The sequence below is a fragment of the Sarcophilus harrisii genome, chromosome 2 (genome assembly GCF_902635505.1).
Source record: "Sarcophilus harrisii chromosome 2, mSarHar1.11, whole genome shotgun sequence".
Lineage (NCBI taxonomy): Eukaryota > Metazoa > Chordata > Mammalia > Dasyuromorphia > Dasyuridae > Sarcophilus > Sarcophilus harrisii.
In genome coordinates, this window is record NC_045427.1 from 163,520,195 (window position 1) to 163,539,147 (window position 18,953).

General features: G+C 33.4%; 1 protein-coding gene across 3 annotated transcripts in view; it reads right to left on the reverse strand.

Moving 5' to 3' along the window:
* Positions 1 to 18,953, reverse strand: part of PLCB1 (phospholipase C beta 1) — an 831,921-nt gene that overhangs the window by 148,950 nt on the left and 664,018 nt on the right. For all 3 annotated transcript variants that reach the window (XM_031951118.1, XM_031951120.1, XM_031951119.1), the window contains 7 exons: positions 18,307 to 18,391; positions 16,911 to 17,088; positions 10,733 to 10,803; positions 8,648 to 8,744; positions 4,088 to 4,172; positions 2,426 to 2,550; positions 318 to 472 (listed from right to left, as the gene is read on the reverse strand). In XM_031951118.1, the coding sequence (XP_031806978.1) occupies positions 318 to 472; positions 2,426 to 2,550; positions 4,088 to 4,172; positions 8,648 to 8,744; positions 10,733 to 10,803; positions 16,911 to 17,088; positions 18,307 to 18,391 (796 nt within the window). The remainder of the gene's footprint in view (positions 1 to 317; positions 473 to 2,425; positions 2,551 to 4,087; positions 4,173 to 8,647; positions 8,745 to 10,732; positions 10,804 to 16,910; positions 17,089 to 18,306; positions 18,392 to 18,953) is intronic.

An 18,953-nucleotide genomic window follows, 5' to 3' on the forward strand; every position in this document is an offset into this window, starting at 1 on the left:
ATAGAATATTTTTTATTCAATGGTTTTGATAAAGACTAGGAAGGGAATATTTTCTTCATTTATATCCTAAATTTGAATATATTCATAATTTAAAAGACTAATACCAATAGTATTATGTTCTATACAAATTATTAAATAATCTACATTTCATTTATTTGTAGTATTTCACAAAAATGAGAAAGAGCAATACTTTTGTTGGACATGTATCTTTTTTACTCTGGAGAGTAAGATAGAGGAGGAAACCATTGTATAAGTTTTGTACTCTTGCCAGAATGAAGTGCTTTTGTAAAGGTATTTTGTAATCCATGCTTACATACCTTAACAGATAAAGTATTGGCTACTATACCATCCACGATACCTTCAGTAAATGGATCAAAATGCTTGTCTGGTCGTCTCATAAATTCTGGCTTTAGTCTGTAACCACTTTTCCCATTGTATTCATACATCCCCAAGTTCAATTGCATAGCCAAGTCTGAATATTAAAAAGACAGATTTAACATAAATTTATTTCAAGTGACAGAGAAGAGAAAGGAAAGGTGACAACGTTCATTAATATAAACAATAGTTATCACTGAATTTTATAATAATCTTATATATAACATAAGAATCTTAGTTGTTATTTACATTATTTTATTTAAAATTTTACCATTATGATTTTACATATATTTACATATTATGATTATTTTATTTAAATTGTTATTTTATTATCCTAGTGCTTTGACTATCCTTTTTTTTTTCATCAGGATATAATATTTTACTAACACAAGCATGTATTATTTATCCCTGAAGATTTTCTTTGTAGATAATTCACAGGCAACTTTTGACCACAGACTGCAACATTCCTAATGGCCAACATGCTTTTGGACAGTTTTCTATGTGTTATGTACTCTAAAATATATTCTGGAAATTCAAACTGTGATATTAATGAATGTGATAATAATTAACAGCAAAATAATTCTACAAAGTCTGTACACCAATTGACATCTTAACCTCATTTGAATGTCCTAAACAACCTTTTGTAGGTACTACAGATGATGTTTTTCATGGGGGAAAAGGAGGTTCAGAGCTTTAATTTCATTGATATATAAATTCCCTTAACTAAAAAGAATCTACAACTTTTGAAATGTATACTCTTAAAATTGGTTGGGGATAATGAGAGATTATTACTTGACCAGAGTTACACAGTGTGGGATAACAAATCCAGATCTAGGTTCCCAAGTCTGAGGCCCAACACTTACTTCATCTTACAGATGAGGAAACTAAACCTTTTAGAAGTTCAAAAAGTTAGTAAATGTTAGAAGCAGATTGTAAACCCAGATTTTTCAGGTTCTCAATCCTATATATTTCTCGATATGTCACAAGCACTTTTAAATAATGAATGTAAAACAGTAATTAATATGAATTGGAATGTATCTCCAGAAAGCTTTGTTACAGAAATCACAAAAAAAAAAAAAAAAAAAAAAAAATGCTGCCAACTTTATATTTAGGTAATTAAGTGGCACAGTGGATAGCACTCTGAACCTGGATTCAGGAAGATATAAGTTCAAATCCAGTTTCAGATACTTACTAACTATGTGATACTTTTGACTTAAAAAAACTTTTCTGCCTCAGTTTCTGCAACTATAAAATGGGAAAAATAAGACTATCTGGTTCTTAGGATTGCTTTGAGGATAAAGTGAGATATTTGCAAAGCATTTTGCAAACCTTGAAGCACTATATAATTGCTAACTATTATTACTATTATGATTATTAATATCAAAAAACATGAATGCTACATATTCAGACTAATGATATACAAAGTACTTAAATGTTTCAGGTTTGTTTAAAAAAAACTCATCACAGTAGGTACTTGTTCTTCCAATGAAAATTGCAACTTCTCAAAATCTTTGTAAAGTGTTCTTCATGGATTGCTATGACCCCAGAATTCATCATTCACGCTATCAATTTGGTGATTAACATTTATGAATTTAGCTAGGCTGTTCAACACACATGTCCATCATTTGTCCCATATAAAACGTATCTTTTATGGGTAAATTTTGCCTTTAAAAATGAAAATTCACCATAGCTACTGACTTGCCCTCATAAAAAAAGTTTGCTAAAGAAAAAAGTGTTCACTTGAAAAGTATGATTGACATGACAAATGTTCACCAATTTTGAATTAACTACCCTACAGCTACTTTCCATTAACAGAGGGATTGCAAGGAGCTCCCAATTTATAGCTCCATATATTTCAAGCACCTGTTTGTAAATTGTTTCAAAATTATAAATTGTAATGATTTACACATAGTGAAAAAGTTATTCATAGTTATTGGGTTCCCAGGCCAATCCACAAAAGATTATTTAACCTATAAAGAAGTTTATTTTTAAAATAACCTTCCTCTCATCCTCCCTCCCAAATTATGAGGAAAGAATGACACCTACTTACCTACTGTTTGGAAGTTAAGAGCTACCATTTGACAACCAGCATTCCAGAAAACTTGGGGCATGTAATTTGAAGAATCCACACGTGTTCCCTTTGGATAAATCCTGCTAAGCTGCATTTTGTTATATCTATGCAAGGTTGGTTAAGTAGGATCATAGTCTCAAGAGTAAAAATATCATTTAATCTAATTCCATCATTTTACAAAGGAGAAATAAAGGCCAAGAGGAATTAAATGACTTGCCCAAAGGTAATATAGATAGCAAACAATAGGGCCATAATTTGAAACCATTTCCCTAGTCTCTAAATCCAGTGGTTCTTTCACTAAATTTGCCAAAAACTTAATTAATGATTTTGACAATGCATTCTGTAATTTTCTTTGTGAGAAATTCTAAATGAAAAAGGAAATTAAGGGGCAGCTAGGTGGCACAGTGGATAGAGCACCAGCCCTGAAGTCAGGAGAACCTGAGTTCAAATCTGGCCTCAGAAACTTCAACATTTCCTATCTGTGTGACCCTGGGCAAGTCAAGTGATCTAGCAGTACCACCCAAAGACACCCAAAAAGGTGAAAAGTATCTATTTGTACAAATATATTTATAGCAGCTCTTTTTGTGGTAGCTAAGAATTAGAAATTGAGAGAAGACCCATCAACTGGGGAGTGGCTAAACAAGCTATGGTATATGATTGTGGTGGAATATTGCTATGTAATAAGAAATGACAAGCAGGATTATTTTTAAAAAACTGGAAAGGCTTACATGAACTGAAGCAAAGTGAAGTAAACAAAACAGGAAAAAAATATATATATATATAATAATAACAATATGTACAATGAAGAACAAAGACCTAGCTATTCTCAGCAGTAGAATGATCTAAGGCAATCCCAAAGGACTTATGGTGAAGCATACCATCTCCAGATAAAGAACTGATGTTGTCTAATACAGATTGAAACATGCTCCTTCCTCCACCCCATCTCTCTGTTTCTGTCTCTGTCTGTCTGTTTCTCTCTGTCTCCATCTCTCTCTGTCTGGCTGTTTTTTTGTGTCTGTTTTTTTCCCTCTGTCTTTCTATTTCTCTGTCTTTCTGTCTGTCTCTGTGTCTGTCAGTCTGTCTGTCTCTCTCCTCCTCTCTCCTCTCTCTCTTCCCTCTCCTTCCTTATCCCTCTCTCCCTTCCTGTTTCCCTCCCTCTCTTCTTCCCTCTCTCCCCTTTCTGACTGTCTCTCCCCCTTTCTCTCCCTTCTTTTCATTCTTCTTATACAAAATGACTAATATGGAAATGTTTTACTTGATTGCTCATGTATGGCTTACTGTCTCAAGGAGCAGAGAGAGGAGGGAAGGAAGGAAGAAGGGATAGAATTTAGAAATCAAAACTTAAAAAAAAAGTTTTAAAAAGATTAATGGTCATTTTAAATGAACAAAATTTTTATTATCTAATGATAATAACAAAATGTTTTTAATCTTTTTTGAAAGTAGACAATTTTGTTGTCAGTAATATCCACAATGATATTCCTAAAATAAGAAAATTTTTATAGGTCAGCATTTGAAAAATAAAAACCATAGGTATAGAAGATGATTTTTTTTCTGTCATTTCTCCTCTCATCAATAAATAAATTTCAAATTAACAAAAAGTAAACCTCTATAGCATCAAGTCAAGGACTGGGTAAAGGATACTCTACAAATTCTACTGGAGACTTTGTTAGTTGCTCAAGTCCTTTGGTTTCCACAAAAGAAGACATTTCAAAACTTTTGTTTCTTTCTGAATTGAAGAGGAAAAAAGGAAAGAAAAATCATAAGTGAATATAAATCCAAGCTATAATTTAAATTTTTGGCATAAATAAAATTAGTAGGAAACATCATGTAACTCTAAGAGAAAATATTACTCAGTATAATGTTCATATTTATGTGCTTTTTTCAATGTACTATTTATTCATAATTATTTCTTCTATTTATTCATGCCTATTTTTTATTCATAAGTTATACATCTCCTATAATGTCTTTAAAATATATTTTAGTCATATGCCTTTGAGGTATCTAATAGTATTAAGGAATTGAAATGCATTTTTTAATACCTAACAATTGGTGAAGACTGCTAATCAAATTAAGGCGGGGAGACTTGTGGGCAATTGCTTTCACTGATAGCTTTGAGGTCAGTAGTCTCTATATCTTCAATAAATACTTGTTGATTTTGAACTTAATGGCTCTTCTAGAGCTATTGTTAGTCTAATTTAAGTTCTAATTTAAATACAATTTGTTAGAATTAATTTCTCTCTAATGATTGTTTATAAGTAACTTTTTTTTAAAATGTTGTCCTTTCTTATATATAAGTAAAATTATTTGCAAATATATTTTCCATCTAACTAATTAAGGTCTTATAGAAAAAAAGAAACAGCAGAACAAGTATTCAGACATTTCAACCAGGTTCTCCCTCCTTCCTCCTCAAAAAGAATTTCCTTTGACAAATAAATTTAATAAGTTATATGTAATTCTCAAACAGATTAGCACCCATCTCCTTTTGCTTCTCTAGAATTTCAACACTGGACTAATCTTCCCCTCTTTTCTCTTTTTTGAACAATCTCATCTAGTCTTTCAGTTTGAGCTGTTTCTTATTTTGTTATCTCTCTTAGATAAATTTCTCATTTTCCTCTCTATTCTAATGGAGAAAAATCAGTTCAGGACTACTGCCCCATCCACCTTAAATAAGGATTGATGGAATCAAGCTACTACTTTCTTTACAATTTCACCATTTTTTCTTTCTCCCTTCTCTCTGCTACACTTGTTTTTTCAATGATTGCTTTGATCACATAGCTCCTATTTTACTAGTTTTTCCTCATTACACTTTGAATCAAATGAAAATTAAACATGCTCTTTCAGATGCTGGCAAGATGAAGCTCTATCCTAATTAAACTGATCATATTTCTCATCAGCTAACATGGGGCAGGGATCACAAAGATTTGGGCATAACTAAAGCAAATAAACAATAACAAATGAGCAGATTTTTATTCTTTCTTTTCCTTTTCAGGTCACTTTCCTCACTCTTTTCCTTATACTTTTCCCTATACATACTCCAGGTCCTAAGTATCATCTCAGCTCTAATTTGCTTATAAATGTTACTTTTTCATGCACTAACTTCATGTTCTAGAAAAAGAGGTTTCCTGATACATTTTAAGAAATGTATATGTACTATGATTCAGCTTATGCTATATTTAGCCATTCAGTTGTGCCCAACTCTTCATGACCCTGTGGACCATACTATCCATGGGAATTTTCTTGGCAAAGATACTGGTGTGGTTTGCCATTTTTTCTCCACTGGATTAAGGCAAACAGATTTTGAGTGACTTGTCAGTATCACATACATAGTTAAGTTTCTGAGGCTGGATTTGAATTCAGATCTTTCCAACTCCAGGCTCAACACTTTATCTACTAAGCTACCTAGCTGTCTCCTGAAACTAGGTATTAGTTTAGTTTTAAAATGGGAATTCATAAAGTAAAATATATTTTACCATCTGTCCATATGTGAGACAGGGAGAAGGATCCTTTCTCTCTAATATGTTTCCCAGGATTATTGTCTATCTAATATACTTTGCTAAATAAAAACATTATCTAGGCTGAGCTATGACATTTGGTTGCTTGATGCCATTTGTATATGTCAGGCTTTCACCAGCTAGAATTTATTCACACTTTTTAACCTTTGTTTCTCTACTGGGTTTCCAAATAATGCTACCCAAGATAACTTTGGAAGGCAGAGAATGAATATGATTAATAAGATCTGCTGTGCTACAGTTCCCTTTTATTGCCCTGACTCAGTTTCCCTAATTGTCTTGCTTCGGTTTTCCTGAATTGTTCTGCCTCAGTTTCCCTGAACTGTTCTGCCTCGGTTTCCCTGGTTGCAACACCCCCCCCCCTTTTTCTGTTCATTAGAACTGAGATAATTAGGGTTGTGGGGGTCTGAAATTTCAGAAAATAAAACTCCAGATGGCATTGTTTATAACTCTAAGTTTCAGACTTCCTGGTTCTAGTTGGACACCTTCTAAGTCCTCCCAATTTCTTAGAATTTATGGTCCTACCCTCCCCCCCAACTTGTCAGAACCGGATTGATGGTCCCTGCCTGGAGATTCCTGCTCACCAGAGTTTGAACTCCATTTCCCCTCCTCCCCTCCCCCACTTTGTTTAGCTACCTTAACTTAGAGCTATATATATATATATATATATATATATATATATATATATATATATATGTCATTGAGAACTCACATGCTGGATGCTTTGGACATCAGCCCTGGGGGCAACTTTCTCTCAGCACAATCTCTCCCTCTCAGAAATCCAAATAAAATAGTAAAAAATTCTTTAATCTCTATCTTGCCTCAGTTTCTCCAGGCATTACAGACCAACAGATATACTTCATGTCATGGCTAAGGGAAATAAGCTAATAGTTTTATAATCACAAATCAACCTATTAATATAATGGAATATCAAAGCATTTAATTAATATTTATTACTTTTGTTTGAGTCAGAATAACTTTTCTTGTCTCTTACCCCACTCCTTGCCCCAATATAATGCCAGCTTCAAGAAGAATGACCTTTAATTAAACAAGTCTAACATTCTGGAGTGCATTATTCTTTTCAAAGTGACAAATCAATACAAAAAAGCACAAGGAGAGCTATATTGGTAGGCATTTGGCAACTTTCACGTACATTTGTTTCCATACTCTGACAGCACTAAGAGCAAATTTAGCTTCTTTTTGAAGAGCTTTCAATTGATAAACGAGCTTATTGCCTGTAAATGCTAATGAAATATATCTAAGCACATGAAGTAACTCCTCTGGGAGTTTATATTTTAAAAATAAAATGCTTGTATTAAGATACATTTCTTAATAAATTATTGAAAATTTTAAAAATCTATTAATGCATTGATGTGGAAGTTATTTTATTTAGGGTAGAGATATAAAAGTGAGCCATTAGAATAATATAATTTTAGTAAGATAGTACCAATATACCAACATAGTGTAGTTTTTGGCATCCTAGTATTTTTTAATTAATGTCACTACATCAAAGAAGACAGAATAATGGAACTGTGAAGGGTAAGGTAGTGGTTTCTATCAATAAAAACCTTGTGAAGTATAACACCTTTGTCCCATTTTGGGGTTGTCTTTAGTCTGCAAATAAAAGTCAAGTTGAGCAAAGTTTGCCTGGCAAGTATCAGAGACTAACTGTTGTCATATTATTTGTACAGAGACTTATAGTATTAGAGAAAAGAGTCCAAAGGGAGGTAGGACTTTATCATAGGAGTACAGTATGCCTTTCTGGTTCAAATACTCCCAGGCATCTGCTTATGTATTTGTCTCCCTATTAGGGAGTTTGAAGCATTTCAGTGCTAAGGATTAGCACATGAAATGTAAGGCACAGAAAAATTAGTGGGATGTATTGATGACAAATTTTTGCCTTAATGTTTTTAGGATTTTGTCTTTATTGATGGAATGTCTATTGGGTTAGGAGAACCTGAAAGCCACAGGTGACAATATTCCCAAGCAGAATTCTGGGGAATTGATTTTATTTTGGTCTCCATTTTATCTTACAATTTGATCAAATGAAAAAGAGAACATGACAAAAATGGCTTCACTATGGCTTAAAAGAAAGGTGGTATTTTTAATGAAAAGATAAATCTATGACTAGTCAATGTACTTATTTTTGTTTGTTTGAAGGGGAGGAGGTTTGTTGTTCTGTTTTTTCCCAGAATAACACAAGATATGAAGATTGATGACACAATCTCTTACGTGTACAAAAAGCTGGAAAGACCAAAGGGGAGTTAGGTAAATTACAAATTGTAATATGGCTATAGAAATGGAAGAGAAAAAAAAATCACCTTTCAGGGCCTAAGTTAGCAACTTTGTCCACAGTACGTTAGATATCTCAGACAATGATTTCTCCTAAGTTGTTATAGTAAAAAAAAGATACTAAATTAATCAAATGTTTTGCAGCTGTTTAGACATGGCTGATGAGTGTTCTTGTCAAATAGCACTGACTGTATGTATTGCTAATAGCATCTCTATTCCTAGGATTTTATAAAGGACTAGCTAGATTCTCATCCTCTGTATTTCAAAACAAGGAAACCATATGTTGAATATGATATGTGTTGGTCCAATTATCCAGTGTTTCAAGAATAATCATTACAGGCCACTGTTAGGGCTTCTTTCTGGAAGAATAAACAATAATAAAATAATAATAATAACTTACTCTTTGATGTCTCAAATGACTCAAATTTCACTGGCTGTATATAGTTTACCAGGTTAGACATTTCTTCTGTGGCCATGGCTTCACTACCAGCAGTGCCCTGGAGCAAGGAATAAGATAATAGTTCAAGTTCTGCAGTTTTATAGGCAACAGAACAGTTTTCTTTTTCAAATGTGTGCATTGTTTACTTCTAATTACAACATGGTGCCTCTTTTGCAACATGGGTATTAGTCCTCACCCAGAAATATCCTGAAGAAAGAAGAAACAGAAAAATCTCAACTTTAAAGTAAGATTAGAAATTCAACAATACAATGTACCTATCTTAGACTGACAGATCTCAGGAGACATATTTGATACTATTCTCTAATATGGGGTAAAGAGCAGGAAAAAAATACTTTCTTTTAAAGAATCCAGTTCACATCCTCCAGCATAAAAGATAACTGGGAAACATCCTAATGCAAACATTGCTTCCCATATAGGAATTTTTGACGGTGTGTGTGTATGTGTGTGTGTGTGTGTGTGAGAGAGAGAGAGAGAGAGAAAGAAAGATAGAGAAAGAGAAAGAGAAAGAGAGAGAGAGAGAGAGAGAGAGAGAGACAGACAGACAGACACGGAGGGAGGGAAGGAAAGAGAGGGGGAGAGAGAGAGAGAGAGAAGCCTTTGAGCAACCTATAAACTCCTCAGAATTATATTTTAGATACATAAAATAAAATATATAGTATTAGAAGAAAAAACAATTATATTGAAACATAACTAAGTACCTTGATTCTAGTTATATTTTTTTATGTTTTATATTATATTATTGAAACTACTAGCCGCATATCACTACTTGTTGCTGATTAATGAGAAATTTGTATCATTTTATCTGACACCATCCCTTTTTTCCCCTTTTCTATTATTTATCAAAACACAAAGCTACAAATTAGTTGAGGCACTTTATATATCAAAAAGGGTGGACAACTTGAATAATTAGTTGTTAGAGGACATTGAGTCTAATGAAGGAACATTACAGAGATAGTCTAGCCTTTTTTGTTTATTTCCCCCAATAGAATAAAACAGAGATTATGGGAATTTGAGGCATAATTATCACCATCATCACCATCTTCTCTTGGCTGCTTCCTTTACAAAACTCTTTTGAATTTCCAAATTCTATATTTTATTTCACTACTAATTTTTAAAATTAATTTTCTAGTTTCTACTAAAATGCATTGTAAATAGGAGTTATTAATTTTTCATTCTGGGGGTTTGTGAAATAATCCACATTCTATAGTCCTTTTGAATAATAGGATCCCTTTTACATGTCTCTCTATTAACTCTACATTTAAATAATTCAACTGATGCTCAAACTTTTTTTTAACTAACCCTGTTTTTTTTACTCTGGGGTCTCATATCTTATTGGTTTTTTTATGCATCATGTTTTCTCAGATTCCTCACCATTTTAGAGAATCCTAGAGGTGCATGGCACCTTAGAGACAATCTTTTGTATGTCCCTAGAACATGAATTCAACCTCCATGCAATACTGATACAATGGTTTGCTATCTCAAATGAATTAATAACTGTTTTTTTTCTCCCCCCCCCCCATTTTTAAGGATTTATTTTATTTCTATTAATTCCGCCATTGCTTTTCAAGGCACAATATTGCATAATTCTACTAGTTATTGAAAAGCAATTATGGACCTCAAAGTCATGATTTACTTGAATTATAGGTTCACAGATTTAGAACTGGGAAGGATCATAGAGGTCATCTAATCCAATGCTCTCATTTTATAGAAAAGAACTTGGAGTTTTGAGAGATGTGACTTGATCAGTGTCACATAGATAATAACTAACAGAGGCTGGTTTTGAACCCAGTTCTTTCTCAAAAATAGCACTTAATTCATTCTACCACATAGCCTTTTACTTATGTCCATGTGTTTTTAACAGAATTCAAAGAAAAATATTTAGTGCTTTTCCAAAAACATTTTATCATTTCTTACCACTAGATGGCGAAAGATGATTTAGGAATAAAAGACATGGGCAACAATCTAGCATCATTTCCAGTTACAGTATTAACACTGTCACTTCAGATACAAGCTAGATCTGCTTACCTCATCCATTGAAGACTTTTTACAGTCATCATCATCGTCATCATCATCATCACTCTCCATGTCTGCTTCTCCTGTAATATGTAAATGATACAATAAAAACATTCAAAAATTATTGTAATAGAATTACATTGGTTTCCATTTGTTTTCTTAATTCATTACAGAGCTACAAGAATATATCACTGAACAAAGACAGCCTTTCAAAAATGTTTACTTCTGGACAACATTGTTGAACATTTGCAAATATGTGATTTTTCTAAATGGTAGGATGAATTTTGTGAATTTTAAAAGCTAATTGTATTTTCTATTTCACAAGCAAGATCAGTTATCAGAAGATTAATATTGAGAATATGGATGACATATTCCTGCAAAAATAGTATGAGGAATCCCAACATTCAGAATAAGCTGAGTCTGGCAAGGAAAGTTAAGGGAAACAAAGTTTAAGTTTTTAAAAAAAAATCTCTATTGAGAGGGAAAAAATAGGATAGGATTCTTATTGGTCCTAAATGACATCAGAGAGCAGGTATGGCTGTTTGATCCTTATTTTGGTTCTGTTTTCTTTGGAAAATATACAAACCTTTGCCTTGGAAATGACAGAAAAAATTATGTTTAGGGAGTTGAAATCCAAGATGCTAAGGGACTAAGTATCTTAGTAAGAGAATCCCAAGTACCATGTCACTACTCCAAGGAGAAGGCAAGGATAGACAACAGTTGTTCTGAAAAGTATTTGGGAGTTTTAGTGGGCTACAAGATTAATATAGGCCGACAGTGTAATGCAAGGGCCAAAATAGCTAATGTAATAGTTGGGCTGAGTTAGAAGGACATAGTGTCGAGTGGGGAAGTGATGGTCCTGCTATTTTCTGCTCTCATCAGATTTCACCTGCAGTATTTTGCTCAATTATGGACACCACTGTTTAAGAATGACACTGATAAGCTGGAGAATGTCCACTGGAAATTAACCAGGAAAGTGAAAGACGCAGGGTCCATCACATATGAAGATCAGTTGAAGAAATTGAACATATTTAGCCTGAGAAAAGACTCAACAGGGTTGTCATGTAGAGAAGTAACTGGATTTATTAGAGAACAGAACCAGAAACAATGGGTAGAAAGAGCAGTGGCAAATTGAGGCTGTGTCAGGAAATATCTTCCTAGTAATTGGAGCTGTATAAAAATAGAATGAGCTGCCTCAAGAGATAGGCTTGCTTGCTCCTTGGAGGACTTAGGATGGACAACCTATTTGTCAGTTATTTTAAGTATTCTTTTCATGTTTGGGTTTGACTAGAATGCCTTTGAGGTCTATTCTAACTCTCCAATTCAGTGATTCCTAGATTTATTTGGCACCTGGGGCAAACAATTGAAATACAAAACAAATAAAATGTTAAGACATCCATTTAGGAGATATGAGATAAAAGACTCCACCCTGCTGGTTGTTAGTAGATCAAGACTTCGAAGGAACTCATTTTGTGTGGGGAAGATTAAGATTATGGGAATTTTAACTAATTCTTGATAAATAAGCATGAGGCTCAATTGCTGCTAGAAGGAAGTACTCATGTCCCGTTTAATTTTGATGCCTGGGGAAAAAGACCTAGTGGCTCCATCTTAGTTACCACTATGATATCTAGAATGTTTTATCTTGTGTGATCTTTTTCTTCTTAAGTAGAAACTATGTGTATTTAGGGGATACTAAAGAGACATATATTTTTATCCTCTTTTCCTACCTGAACATAGAAGCAAAGTGTTTTATTAGAATTTCTGCAATGTTATACAAATTCCTCATGGGCACAAACTAGTTCTGATTTTGCCTTTGTATATCCATCACCTAGATTATGACCTTAGACATAGTAAGTGTTTAATAACTACTTACTGATTTGAATTAGAAACTTTTAAGATGGGAAGAGGCCAGCTAATTTCCTTTCTTTTGCTATTTTCTTTTTCCTCTTCTAGAAAAGGGGCTTAGAAGTCATTTGTTCCAAATTCCTCATTTTATCAGTCAAGAAAAGGAGACACTAGTTGGAAATGGTTTTAATGTCTAATATGACCAGAACCAGGAAATGTAGAAATTACAGTTCAGTCATCTTTACAAAAAAGCAAACATAATTCTAACATGACATGATTCAGCCTGTTCATTTGAATGGGCTAACTTGTCTTTTAAATATCTAAAACAAATCAATAAATAAAATAACTGATGAAAGAATATTTGGACAATCTGACTACAGTTAGTAAGGCAAAAAAAAAAAGGCAGGGTGCTTTAACTTATCCAGACTTTTTTTTTTATATTCAGTTATTTATTGTCAGGGATTTTTCAATTATGTTGAAATGCTGATGACAAAATGATTGTTTAACAGCTTCTATGACCCTGGTTCTGGCTCTTAAAGAATACTATTGGTCAGGAAATCAGATTTTAAAACTAAACAGATAGGGAAAATCTAACCCTGCACATATCATTTAATTATATTACTTTCTGACAGTTAACTCAGTGCCATTACATAAAATGGCCAATAGATGACAGCAGAAACCTAATGCTGAGAAGGCACGTGTTGTTACTATTCTGATTTCTTATGGATTTTTACTAGATGGCTTGTGCATTAAATACAAATGGTGTCGCTGTCTCCTTTTAGTTTGTGGAGATTACCTTTCTTCTAATAAATAATTAATTACTGAATAATGAGGCAACATGTTATAATGAATAGAGGTCTGCTCTCAGAGAGGTGATTTGGGTTCAATTCTGACTGATACAGATATATAAATCAGTCTACTGCTATAGATACTGCTAGTTTGCATGGCTGCAAGGTCTCACACTAGATTTTCCAGTATGGATAAAACCATAGCTTGTTACTTATTAATTACTGGATCTGTATTAGATATATACATATATATATGTACATATATTAGTATCTATATAACATATATGTATATAATTCATACATGGATGTACATTATTTCTATTTGTATATCTCACACATTGTAAATACCTATATAATATGTGCTGTACATGTCTATGTCATACGCATCTGTATAATGCACATATTGCAATGCATGATATATATACACAGATCATTCCATTATTATATATACACATATTTATATGTATAAATGTATGTAATGCATATACCTACCCATATAATATCTATATATAATATATGGGATGCACATATCTATAATATAATGCACATATATGATATGGTTGTATATATTGCACATGTGCATATATATTCATACATATACTTATGTGCACATACATAAATATCTATATATATATATCAATATCTATGTCTATATATCTATCGATATCTATATCTCTATATATCAAAGAATATTGTTATATGTAATGGGAAAGATTTCTACAATCAATCAAGTTATACAGGATTTCTCCCAATAGTGATAACTGTCACATACTTGTTTTCCAAATGAAAGTGTTATGCCTAGGAACAACTTTAAATCTCCCATAAACTCCACAGGGGTAAATTTTGTGAATTTATCTTTTTTGTCAACAGTTAGTCTAGTGCTTTGTGGTTGGTGTTTTGTTAGTGTCTGTTCAATTGTGGAATTAAAACATTAGTTTAGCTCTAGTCAAGTAGACACTTAATTTTTTTGTAACCCCCAAATTCCCAACCAACTTTCAATATTAACTGATCAATTTTTAATTACATTATTAAGAAAAGCTTATAGAAGGGCTTTATGAGAAGATCCTTATTCACTTATAATAACCAATATTAATCTTGGGCTCATATAGAGGAGGGAGGATTTTCTCATCCCATAGGAGTTGTAGATATGAAATAGGAATCATTGTTTTCCTCATTGTGGCTCTGGAAGAGGGCTAAAGAGAAGCCCAAGATTAAAATGAGGAGCACAATGGGGATTGTATATTGTAATGGAAAACCACAAGCAAGTCACCTTTACCCCTCTTGACCTTAGTTTCTTTAATTAGAAAATGAAAGGTTTATATTGGATGATTTCTAAAATGCATTCCTGTATACCTCTAACTCCCTTTATCTTGATTATTTAAGAAACTCTTGACCCTGATCCACATACTCCCACTCCTCAATTCCCCTTTCCTATCATACCTAAAATCCTTGGAGAGAGAAAGATGTTCTGGATTGTTGAAGGCTAAGGCAGCAGAGTCAAAACTTACAGATCCTGCAAGCTGGAAATCACAAATCTAGTCATGGATTGTCAGTTGTTGTGAAGTTAACTATCTAATGCCTCAAAACAAAACATAGAAGTCCTCAAAGAATGACTTTTCCAAGTCACAAAGTGTTTACAATCTTCTTTGATGGCATTATTATCTTATACCAGGACAATCACAGCGCTTTGAAGTGCTGGACTAAAATAAGACTGATTGATGTCTCCCCACATCCCCACTGCGTCAGTGGAATAAGGTTTGTAGTAGTAAAAACATGGAATCGACTTTATTTCAGACTTTACAAATTATGTGTGCTTCTAGTTAAGATAAAATCCACCATCTAAATGCCAAATTAGTAAGCATGTTCTTCTTTTATGAGTCTACCTCCTTATTCAAAAGTCCAAAAATTTCCATGGAGTATGTGTGTGTGTTGGGAGGGGGGGTTATGTGCTGTTACACAATCAGCTAGGGTCTAGTTTACGAAATCTACCGAATTACTAACAGATTGCTGCTCTTTCTCTGTATTAAGCAATAATGTTCACTGCCTGTGAAATTCATTATTTATGTTATGCATTCAGTTAATAAGACCAAGGAAACCTAGTTAATGGTAGGAGAGGCAGATGGTGAAAAATCTTCACCCACATAAACATGAAGCACTGGTTGTTTTAGCTATTATCTTTCACAGGGTAAGGTTTTCCTTGGAGGAAATACACAGTCTGCAAAAACCATTCATTTCCAAATGCTTTAAGAGAGGCCTCATTTAGAACAAACAATATCTCCCCCTACTTCCCCCCAAAACACATTTGGATATCTTTGGTGAGAGAGAAGGAAATATATGATAAAAGCTAAAATAATTTAACATTTGGTGACAAGCATTTTATTCATAAAAAAGGATAATAGAAACCAAAATGGCCAAATGAGACCTCAAACAGAAAAAAATAAAGGAGTGAGTAGACACCTAAAATAAGCATTATTTAAATAAATCTCTAGGGTAAGTATCTTAGACATCCATTAATCCCAACAAAATACCCCTTGTGAATTCCTTTTTAGATGGCTATTAATTTTACTTTGATAGCAAAATTCATGTACTGCCAATCAGTCTAGATGATACACAGCTCAAGAGAACTGGGTCACCATTTTCTCTTCTTTCCCCTTGAGAAAACAAAATTTACAACAAGAGTCAGTGGTTTGGCACAGCGGTATAAGTTCAAGAATGAATGTTGTAAACCATAACCTTGGTAGATAATTCATTTAGCTTTTCTATTTTTTTTCCACTTTGGAAAAACTATAAAATGCAAATACGTTTCAAGTCACCTTCCAGAGTTAATGATCATACTTTGAGTACAACACTCTAATCACTATTTAGGTAATTGCTGCTCTAAAGGAGCCTGAAATTATATTAAAGATCAATTGCTTTTTTTTTAAATGCGTGAAAGTGAGTATTAATGTTCCTTGTGTATGCCCAAGTTAAAGGAGGATGACGAGGATGCAGGGATCTTCATGTATGTGTGTGTGCGTGTGTGTGTGTGTGTGTATGTGTGTATGTATGTATATATCCAAAATATGTATGGGATAGCAATTCCCTATCCCTTACATAGATGTAGGCATTGTTCCCTACCAATGAGTAGCGACTCTCACACATACATATATGTATAGGTGTGTGCATATTTATATATACACAAACAAGCATATGCATGTATGAACAGAAACTAATGCTACTTATCTGAAATCAGAAAATTGTTTTTTGAGATGGGTTTGACTACAAGTATCAATTTTGGTTTCCATATATTAGGTAGTTGAGAAATGAGAAAGTGATTATCCTTGTTCTGCCATGATATTAAGGTTCATAGCTTTATCCAAGGAGTTCCTTGAGCACAAGGACTGTTTAATTTTTGTATTTTTCCTCAATGACTGGCACATAATAGATACTGGAAAAATGCATGTTGATTGACAGACAAACTCCCTGATTCTCTGTCCACCTATGGAAAAATGAGTTTGTTGTGAGATGATTCCCTTAAATGCCTCCTAGCTGTAATATTCTGTGACTCAGTGATTTACCTGCTCCAGGAGATGAAGGTTCAAACACACTGGATGAATCACTGTAAGTATTGGATGCCTGCTCTGATAACTTCTTTTTGGCACTTCCTTCTGAAGACTTGTGTGATTTCTTTTTGTTTTTTACCAAAATTTTATACATTAAGTCCATAGGGCTTGGAAGAGGAACTCCAGATTCAAGCTAATATAAAAAAGAAGAGAACACATTAACACATACACACACACACACACACACACACACACACACACACACACAACTGCCTTAGCCAATTAGTATTTCAGTATTTAATAGTGGCAAGTGTGATATTGGCTGTAAAAGAGATGAAAATAACAATAACAAACAATTGGATGGTTTTGTGCATCCCCAAAGAATTGCCTATTGCCCACTGTCAAGTTCATACGAAGAGAAGCCTATTTTTAATCATTGTCTTACCCAATTAGATTAGTGATTTCACTATTAGAAGGACTTCCCAGGTAAGGAAAATACTGACTCCAGTAAGCACCTTCTCTGCAACTTATTTTAGAGTTATTAAAACGCCAAGAGGTTAAGACTTTTGAAGTCATGGAAACCAGAATGTTTCAGAGTAGCACTTGAAACTAGACATTGAGGCTAGCTTTCTAATCATTCTGACATACTGCCTCTTACATAGTAAATAACTGGCAAGTTTTGTTCCTTCATTTATTCATTCATTCTAATGGGAAAACCAATTTTGTTTGATAAAATCGATTTGTCATGAGCTATTAGACAACGCTGGCAAGAATCATCTATGTAAGTTATTCAGAAGATAGAGTGTTTAAACAAATGTTATTCCCTCATGCCCTATAGCTAGGGAACAGAGGGCTGATATGAAATTATTCTTAAGATGTTCATATGTTGGAAGAAGAAGAAACAGGGTAATGAAACTTAAGACTTCTTTCAATAGCTTCGCTTCATTTTATGCTTGGGGGGGGGCAATAATTTTTATTCTGATTTTTATTTTATTTTATTATGCTGATGCTACCATAATATTGTACAACTCAGCACTCAGATGATGATGATGAATAAGTGAGGAGAAGATAACACATGGCCAGGGACACTACCATCTGCACCCTTTAGCATAAGTACACATTTCTCAAGAGGATCTGATTATTTTTATTTTGAAGTGAGGCTTCTGGCTATTATGTTGGTTGCTTTCAGGTGCTAAGGAATTCTTCAGTCTAGTCAAAAACAAATCTAGCTATAAAGGAAAATATTGGAAAATAGAAAAATAAAATTCTTTTTTTTTCCCTCTATTTTTCTAGGAAGGATACAGAAGGGAGAATCAAGATAACAAAATATACATTTCTCAGATCTCTTCTTCCTTCTCCTGATAAAAAGTAGGTTTCTATATATAAAAGGGGAAATATAAAAATGACTTACTGGATATTTTTCTAATGGCTCCATAAGCAGTGCATCTCCAAATATTAGTCTGCAGTATTCTGCCATCTTGGCTTGCTGTTTAGGACTAAAACAAAAGAGAGACAAGGAGAAAGAAAGGGGAGAAATGATATTTATTTCAGTTGCTGTCTGGATATGAAGAAATTTCATATCTTTCACCATATGAAGAAGTCATTTTCTCATCTCATTTTTGTCATTTTATTCATCGAAATTTATTGTGCTATTATTATCTCTACTTGATAATGTCTCACAGAATGCCAATGAGAAAGCCATAAATGGCCCTTTGAGGTTACAAAAGAGCTGTACATAAACAGAAATGAAATAGACACCTGCTTTGTGGAGGCATTTAAAGGATAAAAAGTTCTCACTCCTCTTTTACACCTTCGTTATACAGTAAATTGAAAACTGCATGAGGAAAGAAGGCAGATTTCCATTTTGCCTTTGCTCCCAAGCACCTAGAAGAGTTCTTTAACTATCAGATAATATATATTACATTGGATTGTGTCTGTCTGCTAGGCCTGCTATATATTCCAGCAACAGTAATGGCAGTCCTCTGCACACCTCCACATAATAGTATTCTTTCCAATTACATGTAAAGATATTTTTCAACATTCATTTTTATAAGATTT